This window comes from Calidris pugnax, unplaced genomic scaffold (genome assembly GCF_001431845.1).
Source record: "Calidris pugnax isolate Ruff unplaced genomic scaffold, ASM143184v1 scaffold219, whole genome shotgun sequence".
Taxonomy (NCBI): Eukaryota; Metazoa; Chordata; class Aves; order Charadriiformes; family Scolopacidae; genus Calidris; species Calidris pugnax.
Genome location: NW_015094507.1, coordinates 8,888,340 through 8,898,380, shown reverse-complemented (window position 1 = coordinate 8,898,380; position 10,041 = coordinate 8,888,340). Strand labels below are relative to the sequence as shown.

At 43.2% G+C, this 10,041-nt stretch overlaps 1 protein-coding gene across 1 annotated transcript in view; it reads left to right on the top strand.

The window, feature by feature from the left end:
* The window catches only part of NR2E1 (nuclear receptor subfamily 2 group E member 1), a gene marked incomplete at its 5' end in the record, with an annotated part of 10,568 nt that extends 1,022 nt beyond the window's left edge, over positions 1 to 9,546 (top strand). The window contains 7 exon segments of the mRNA XM_014964435.1: positions 133 to 212; positions 214 to 451; positions 1,695 to 1,841; positions 5,892 to 5,988; positions 6,368 to 6,517; positions 6,787 to 6,892; positions 8,463 to 9,546. Coding sequence (XP_014819921.1) covers positions 133 to 212; positions 214 to 451; positions 1,695 to 1,841; positions 5,892 to 5,988; positions 6,368 to 6,517; positions 6,787 to 6,892; positions 8,463 to 8,625 — 981 coding nt within the window.
* Between the last annotated feature and the right edge of the window lie 495 nt (positions 9,547 to 10,041).

The following is a 10,041-nucleotide window of genomic DNA, read 5'->3' as shown; positions in this document are numbered from 1 at the left end:
GCGGGGCCTTGCTCTGAACCGGGGAGCGGGGTGTCGCGGCCGAGTCTTCCCTCCCAAGCCCCTAATGGTCCCCCACCCCGTGGCAAACTCACCCATTTCTCCCCAGACACCAGCCAAATTGCGGGGAGGGAGGGAGGGAAGGCCAGCCAAGCACCGTGGGGTACCCGGTGCAGGACCCCACGGTGACCCCCTCACCTCTCCTTGGTGCCCCACAGCTGTGCAGCACGAGCGGGGCCCCCGGACGTCGACTATACGGAAGCAGGTGGCCCTCTACTTCCGCGGGCACAAGGAGGAGAGCGGCGGTGCCCCCCACTTCCCCGCCGCCGCCCTGCCGGCCCCTGCCTTCTTCACCGCCGTCTCCCAGCTGGAGCCCCACAGCCTGGAACTGGCCGCCGTCGCCAGCACCCCTGAGAGGCAGGCTCTGGTGGGCCTGGCGCAGCCCACCCCAAAGGTCAGCCACTGCCCCGGCCCCTGGCAGGCCCACAGACCCCACTGATGGGGTGTCTGCAACCCGCCAGGTCCTTTCTCCCTCTGGGGTAGACATGGCAAGGCTTGAGGCCTTGTGGGTTGTGGTGGGAACTCTCTTGTTATGTCCCTAAAAGCTCTGAAGATACAAGGTGCAAGGGGTAAGAGGCCCTCTGCAGAAGAGGGCTGCTCCATACAGACCCTAATCTCTCTCTCTCTTCTACATCCTCACACCCTCATGGTTGCAGAAGTGCTCCTCCTGCCTGGAGCCCATCCAGAAGTCAATTTTAGACCTTCTTTCATGAGGATGAGCTGCAATCACTGACTTTTCTTCAGCAAAATGCCCATCTCCATAGTGGTGTAGTCCAGAAAGTACTATCTGTGCTGACCAAAGCCTGCAGCTCATCCACACAGACACAAAGATTTCTAAGCTGGCTCTGTGCTTCTTGGCTGTGATACTTCCTAAGCAGCCCAGCAGAAGTGCTGCTGTGGCCTCAACTGCATAGGAATTAGCCATAAGGTGATGTTTTTCATTAACCCATTTGCAACGGCATTTTGCATATTTACAGCAGCTAGAAAATCAAAGAAGAGACAACTTAAATAGTTCTGCATTTTCAGAGCTAGCATCTTGGGAGGATCCATCATGAACATGATCACAACATACGGGTTTTTATTATAATTTTGGAAAATCCTGAATCAGGAATTATTTAGCAAGAAAAACATAGCACACACTTGAAAATGTAAGTCCATTCCATCTAGCCTGTTACAGTCTGGGAGCTAGATGAAGGTTAAGGCTAAACGAGTATTTACAGTTTTTCTGAGCAAGGCTGAAGGGCTAAATCAGCTTCCAGGGCACAGGCTACAAACCACAAATTCTTAATCAAATTTGTCTTCTTTTAACTCTGCTACCAGAGGTGTGCTTTCGTGTAACGGGGTAAAGAATGACACTGCAGTTTGATAAATATTTCCCCTGATGTAATAATTTAATTCTCCCTTCAACCTCCTCTGGAGAAGTGTTTCCCTAGCACAGTTCATCCACATGGATGAGCAGCAGCGAGCCGTCTGGAGTGGGCCCACTGAAAGCAATGCCCTCTGCTTGCAGAATAAGAGAGTGCACACTCTGTATTGGGCACGAGTACGATGGAATGAACGGCAGCTGTAGGGAAGGGAAAGACCAGGCTGCTTTGGTGACACTGTATGAAGTTGCTTTATTTCCTTTTTGACATTAGTACCCACATGAAGTCAACGGTACCCCTATGTATCTCTACGAAGTGGCCACCGAATCCGTCTGCGAGTCAGCAGCCAGACTTCTGTTCATGAGCATCAAGTGGGCCAAGAGCGTCCCAGCCTTCTCCACCTTGTCCTTACAAGACCAGGTAAGGTGCCTGCGGTGGGAGTGGCATTGGCCTGGTCTGCCTGGTAAAGAATGCTTGGAGCTCAGATTGAGTCCTGAACCTTCAGCCCTACGCCTTTTAATCTGTAACGGACTTCAGCCGTTCAGAAATTCAGTGCCGAGTTTTTGTCTGTCCCTAAAAAATAGATTTAGAAACTGCTTTGCTCCAACTGTTATTTCATGAAGCAAAGGTATTTATAATCTAATATAAAGCAAATATTATGGGAGGACAAGCTCTAGAGGAAAAGTCACCAGGCTGCAGACCAGGCTCAGCATGTCAAAACTGCTTGTGGGACAACTTTCCTCTGCATAAAATGGGGAACAGCATCTTACTTCGTTATTTTGGGATGAGAAGTGCTTAGTTAAGCACATGGTCTCAGGATACAACTGAGGTGATTTCTGAAAACCATTCCTCTCCTCTCCTCTCCTCTCCTCTCCGTTTACACTGGCAAAATCTTTTCTTATTCATGTTGGCTTCAGTGAACTTACATTACAATTACACCAATACAGTGGAAGCAGAATTTGGCCAGCCCCCAATATTTTTCACCATTAATTACAATCTTCCTTAATTTGTCTTGTTTTCCTCTCTGACAATTTGCCTTTGCCTCAGGTAAATCATATGTGAACCATATGAGCTGAAGCAATTTCTTAATGACTTGATTCTTGATGAGGACTCAGTGTGCTTTGTATAATGCACTAATTTTTAAAAAAAGTAATCAGATAATTGTAAAATGGAAGGGGAGAAATCTACGCAAAGCTCCAATCATAAAAGATGTCTAATACTTTGATATGATTGAGCTAATTTCCCCAAATGGTAACTAGAAACGTTGTGCCTTAGATGTTACACAGCAGTCAGCAGGGGAACTGGTTCCCTTCCACGGGTGCACGTTGCAAGCATGGCAGTTGATATGCAAATACATATTTTGAACTCAAAGAGAAAAAAACTTCTTAGGAAACCAATAGCATTTTCTACCAGCTCTGTCATACTAAGCAACCATAGCAATAAGCCTAAATATTAGGGGCCACAGCAAGTGTGCCATTTCAGCAGGAGCCTCAGCGCGCGGGAGGAGGCTGGGCTTCTCTAGACCAGGGAGGTCCACGGGAGGGTCATTAGGCAAAGGCTTTATTTGACATAAAATGGATGCATTTCCCACAAGGTCTTCTCTGTCAGTGTGCAGAGGAGGGGGCAGCAGGATATGGGAGGAAGGGAAGTCTCATTGCACATGATCAAGCACATCTGAGACAGCACAGGTACCAGGGTGTTCCCACTGTCTTTAAATAACCCACTGCCTCTTCCACTTTCACATCAGGGACTAACGTTAGTGAATCAGATATTAAAATCCCAGCTTTTGCTTAACATCCCCTTGACTTGCTGTACCTCAATGCAAGCCAGCTTCCTCAAAACTCAGAGCTGCTCAGCTCTAAAGCTTTGACCTGGGCCTCTTTCTACATGATTCCCCGTCATATTCAGGAGAGCTAGAGAAGAAATAACTCTGATTTTAATCACCTTATTTCATGAATAATCAGGCAGTTGCTTTTTTTATAATAATGCCATTGCATTATTTAATTTGAAAATGGCCCAGCTGAAAATGTCTGCATTTCGCTTTTTGTGTCCCTGATACCTGCCTGAGAAGAGTCTAAATCCTTTTCCTGGATTTTGCTTTTGTTTGGACTCTTCCGAAAAGGCAAGCCCATCGTGATTCCAGGACTCTATGACAGTTTCATCTAGAAGGCAAGGAAATAAGTAGAAACCAATTTGCTGACAAAACACAAGTCTGGGGATTGCTGTGTTACCCCCTTCAGTAAAACAGAGGCTGTGTTCCTTCCCCAGCTCCACAAGGCAATTCTCATTGTGGGTTGGAAGCCACACAACACAAATGCCATGCTTGAAATTCTGCTGGCCCGAACACCTGCCCACCTTGTCCGTAAAACAGGTTGGCTCAACAAAAGGTCACACCTACAGGATGGGGTCAATTAAGAAGCAAAAACCAGTCCTTCAGAAATCCTGGTGTTTCTTGTTTCTTTGAAGAAGGAGGGCTGAGTATGACTTCAGCATGAATTATTTTAATTGATGGTTTTACAGACTTATGCATAGGCATGAAGAAAGCTTCAGCTACTGGAATAGTCTCTTGTTTCTAAAGTCTTCTGACTTTAAAGACTTAGTGGGAAAGAACATATGAAATTGATATCTTCCAGGAAGCACCATTCATTACCATTGTATCTGCATGAATGAATTACAAAAAAAGTTCTACAAAAGCAAATGAAAGGCTGGCGAATCATTTCCTATGTCATACAGAATCCTGCACAGCCATCAGGCAGGATTATCCAGAGAAGGGGCTGGGTTCACAGGCTGCAGTGCTTAGGAGGCTCACAAGCAGTTTCAGCCACTCTCAGAACGGATCTGAGATGGGTGCTGCACCCCAGATCCCCTTCCATATTACAGACAAAAATCTGGGCAGCTTCCAGTACTGTAAAATCCAATGTAGTTACTTCAAACAGTAACTACATGCAAACAGAGACATAAATACTTTCCCATCACGATTTCCCTAGTCAAGTTATATAGAAGTTCTGCAAAGCACATAGCACAAAAAAGGCACAAAATGGGCACAAGCCTGTGGCAATAAGCTGAGAGCAGAGACTCTCAGAGCTCTGCCTCCCATTCCAATTGCAACAGTGCAGTTCATAATACTGCTATGAGTTAGCACACAGATAAAGGATTCACTCTTACTGCATGCTTTCTGTATCATCCATTACTTTCACACCTCTGATTCCAAGGAAATCAAAATTCATTTGGTAAAAAGTATTTTTTTTACTTTGTTCTTCATTTTATAGAATATTTATAGACTTAAAATATGCTCCTTCCTATTATTCTAAGAAGCTACGCTGCTGATACGTTTAGGGACCATGGCAATATTAACACTTGTGGTTTGCTTTTTTTTTTTCTGCATAAGTTTTGGGCAATCTGTTTTCACTGCATGGAGCCATGAGATGATTTCTCCTGAGTCCACTGCAGTTCTCACCCTTCCAAATCTCTCCCACCCTATTGAGAGACAGGAAGTCCCAGCAACGTACACACACCACATCATGTCTCTTAGGCCATGAACTTCAGCTGAACCGGGGGCCCTCCAAGCCCCTCTTGAGAGCTGGTCTGGGCCAACAATCCATAAATGCCCTGAAGATGAAACATGCCAGTCTGCAGTCCCAGGAGCCGTGCCTCTGCTGCAGACACACCACTGCCTCTCCACGGAAACCAAAGGCATTGCCTCCAAACAGAAAAAAACACATCCTCCAGAAAACAGGGCAACGCACAGAAATCGCTTGCAAAGAACTAGCAACGCTGTCGGTGTGGGTGCTCACACACTCAGTTCTCTGAAAGGAAATAGCTCTCAGGGCCTGGAATTTCTGAGTGATTTCAAGCAAAAAGCAAGAAAAGAGGTGACACCGAGAAACCGTATGTGTCTCCAGATGGCTTGAAAGAGCCAAAGGCTTGGAAGAGCTTAGTAAGGAAGGGGTTAAAGATAAATACGTGCTCTAAAGTAGTGCTCCCTACTGAGTGATGTAATTTCAGGATGTGTTCCAGGTTTTTCTTCACAAATCCTGCCTTTCCGAGAGAAAGGAGGGTAATCCCTAGAGAGCAATAGGAGAGCACTCTTCCAACTTGTCCTAGGACATCTCTAAGTGGCCAAGGAGAGGAGGGGACAGCCCATGCTGGGCTGAGAAACACAGGGGAGCGTTCATGTTGCGTGCAAGCTCTCTGGGGCGGGAGTTCTCACTTTCCTTTCTCTTTTTCTCATCCCTTTTGGTCCACAACATGATGCACAGTGAGCCAACCCTCACTGCTTTTCTACAATGCGTAGACTTATTTCTAGACACCTTCTCAAAAAGCTAAGAGAAGAGCTAACGAATGCTGTGGGGAAAATACCATGACAGGCATTTAAAGTGGTTTTTAAAATAACAGAAATTTACATATTTAAATTGTTTATAAATCTATAAATTATACACTATGTTATATTGTACATCTATTGTATGACAGCTGATGCTTTTGGAAGATGCTTGGAGAGAACTGTTTGTTCTAGGAATAGCACAATGGGCCATTCCAGTTGATGCTAACACTCTACTGGCTGTATCTGGTAAGAATTGCACAATTTAATGACTTTGTTACAAAAATTACCATAAAAATACATTACTGAAAAAAGAACAACATGTAAAGAATAACAAATTCCTACTGAACAATAGAGCATACCTGTCATTTATAAATCTATATTTAAATGCAAATAATGTTGTTTTGTTGTATTCATGACTGCTTGCATTGTCATTTAAATGCAAATTACTGTGTTTGTTATCATCCAAGAGAAGATTTTATATTAACTTTCATACAATATAGTCAGTTTACATGGAACCAGATAGACAAGTGTGACAATAGAGTGGATATTGATACAGAGGATTTTGTCAGAAATCAATATAAAATAAAGCAAATGCCTTTAATATTATTTATTTCTTCTGTTTTAGGCATGAATGGTGACAATACAGATTCTCAGAAGCTGAATAAAATTATTTCAGAAATACAGGCTTTACAGGAGGTTGTGGCTAGATTTAGACAACTTCGGCTAGATGCTACCGAATTTGCCTGTCTCAAATGCATTGTCACTTTTAAAGCCGGTAAGCAGAAAGAATCTCTTGCCTGTCTGGTCTGGTAACTATCAGGTCACTACTTTAAAGCAAAAATGATGTTTTGAATCAGATATAGCTTTATATCAGCCAACAGGTTTCCTGGTATTGAATTCCAATAGCCAGTATTGCATTTTGAAAGGCTGACAGTTGAGTGCTGGGGAGCTAACGGGAACATTTAATTTCCATTAATAGCCTTAGCTGAACTCTTTTGACCCACCCCAGAGTCAAGCTGAACTAGTAACTGATCTGCTTTCCAGTGCCTACACACAGTGGTTCCGAACTGAGGAGTTTCCGAAACGCTGCCGCCATTGCAGCCCTTCAAGATGAAGCCCAGCTCACTCTGAACAGCTACATTCATACCAGGTGAGCAGGGGCTTCTCTCAATACTTCTTGCAGGTGCAGTGAAGGTGACATTTCCACTGACTGAAAGGGGGATTGGGCTGTTACAGCAAGTATACGCTGGCTGTCAGCCTGCTGGGATTTGGCATTTCCCGATGAAAGGGAATCATAGAAAAGGTTGGAAAAGTCATCTAACCTAACCCTACCAAGTCCACCACCAAACCATGTCCCTACCCATCTTTTAAACACCTGCAGGGATGGCAAATCAACCACGTCCCTGGGCAGCCTGTTCCTGTGTTTGATAACCCTTTCGGTGAAGAAATTTTTCCTAATATCCAATCCAAACCTCCCCTGGCACAACTTGAGATAATTTCCTCTTGTTTTATCACCTGTCACTTGGGAGAAGAGACTGACCCCCCACCTTACTACAACCTCCTTTCAGGTAGCTGTAGAGAGCAATAAGGCCTCCCCTCAGCCTTCTTCTCTCCAGGACTGAACAACCCCAGCTCCCTCAGCTGCTCCTCATCAGACTTGTGCTCTAGACCCCTCACCAGCTTCAATGCCCTTCTCTATTGCTCCAGCACCTCAATTTATTTAGAAAAATGGAAAAGCACTAAAAGGAGAGATCTTCCCCCAGGAAGCGATACCTGCTGTGGAATGTTTTGCATTTCAGAAGGCTAGATTTTCCTCTACATTTTATTCAATTAAATACTGCTAATAGATATGCTTAAAATATCATCACATCTCTCAGCAGGATGAGCGCTTCTCACCTAGGATCTCCAATCCCTATGTCATTTCCTTGATTTTGCAGACACAGAAATTGGGACACAAGGAAGTAAAATGACTCTTCCAAGATGCTCCCAGAGTCTGTTCTCAGGTTGAAATAAAAGGCCCAGAACTTGCGAATGTCATTTTGGTGCCACAGCAGAGTGATGAGAATCATTGTTTGGGATGAAAGTATTTCCCCCGTCTCATTCAGGATAAGCAGAGGTTTGAGACTCACACTGGTATAACATCAGTGTAAGCACAACTAGAATACGTCTCCTATGTTGTGTTGGCTTCAAAAGCTGGGAGAAAGGATGGAAAGTAGCCTATTACCCAAATATATTTCCTGGGCATAAAACACAGCTTCTCTAATACAAAAATTCTTTCCAAATGTGAATTGGTATTCAACGTATAAGACAATCAAAAGGGGGCAAATTGATTACCATGACAATCCAGCTAGGTTTAAATTGCACTTTAAATGACAGGGTATTATTGTAGGTCAAGCTCTTCCCTAAACTGCATCAAGAACACAGTTGTTGTCTGAGGGACAAGTCAGAGCAGATCCTGTCTCTGTATTACTACAGTTCTGAGGGAATAAACAAAGGAGCTAATCAAAACTCAGAAACATTGGTCTATATTTTGCTAATCTCTGTTAAGAGTTCCTTGGGATCAACCTTCTTGCTCATGTGAGTACAAAAACACTGGGTTTAGCAGCGGTCGCACCCATCTGAAAAATTTGCTGAATATTGGTCAATTTCTCTATAGCAAAAGATTTTCTTCGCAAAAATATCTAAAAATTTCAACAAGTTTTTCTCTCTCTGTCTCCCAGGTACCCCACACAACCCTGTCGTTTTGGAAAACTTTTATTGCTTTTACCAGCTTTACGTTCGATTAGTCCATCTACGATAGAAGAAGTGTTTTTCAAAAAGACCATTGGGAATGTACCAATTACAAGACTGCTTTCAGATATGTACAAATCCAGCGACATATAAATCACCTTAAAATAAACAATCAGGATGGACAGTTTGAGAAGAACTTTTATCTATGGAGAATAAGCCTCAACTAACAAAATCTACAGGAAGCATAAGCCTGGGAATGTTTAGCCTTTAAACCCATTGACAAAAAATACCCCAGTAGATATGATTCTGCTGCTCTGAACAGAGTGATTTAGATCATGGAGAGAATGCTTTGTTCTACAGAAAAAGTGAAAGTGGTTGGAATTTGGCTGCTATTCCTGTTACTACAGGATGGAGGCAATTCAGATGCCAGTCATAGTTAACAAAGACTCCGCTATTCTCCCATTTAACTGGCAGATCTGAGACAAAATGTGAAAGAAGGTACTTTAGTTTGTTCAGTATTTGGAACCGGGTGACCAAACTTGGCTTCTGTTGTAACAGGAGATGCGGTGGCCTTCAGAACTGTTTTAAAAGTAGCCTATGTTGGGAAAATGTTTGTAATACGATAGGCAACATTTAAGACCAGGTTACCAAAACAATTGCTTCTGCTATAATACGTCATGAAGTGGCCTTCAGAACTGATTAAAAAGTAGCTTATGACGGCAGCTCCATTCTTCCTGCAGAACAAACTGGTGATCTTTGATGCCGATGTCACCACAATTTGTTCGGTTAACATCTCAAAGACAGAAGAGCTTTACACACTTCCTCCCCGACCTTCCCTCCTCCTCCTCCTTCCACACACGCAGACACACATTCTCACACACACACACCTGAAAAGATACAAGTCAAGAAAGGAAGACTGAAACAGCAAAACCAAATACAATGGAGATGAGCGCGCCAGCAACCCGCTGGCAGTCCCGGTGGCACAGTGCTGAAACCAAAGGCAACGGTGGCCAAACTCTTTGTCAATGAGATGTGCAGAGAAGTGAAATGACTATTAAAAAAATAAATAAAATTTAAAAAATCAACGGAAGGAATTTTATTTCCAAGAAATAAGGGTTGTTGACTGATACAATGCTAACAATTTCGAAAAGTCTCCAATGCCTTTTTAGAAAACTCCAGGTTCTAATTTTGAAGCCTTGTTCGCCTACACCCTCTCACACACAAAAACGTTATAAGCTGCTTATTTGATGTATGAAAAATGTAGGAAAAAAACATTTAAAGATAGCTGCTGTACTTTTCAAAATTTGATTTGTTATTAGGAACTAGCACTGAGAAAAATCAGCACTTGGACTATCATAGAATGAGTAAAACTTTCCCTGTACAAAGTGGATTAACTGATTTGTGAAGTTAAAAAGTTGTACTCATTGTATTTACAAAGAATAAAAATATATTGAATTTAAATTACTTTCTGCTGTTCTTTTAATGCTTGTCCTTCTATTTCTGGATTAGTTCTTCCACTGTACCACGCTCACCAGGGAACAGAAATATCCTCTGCTAAAATGAATTGCC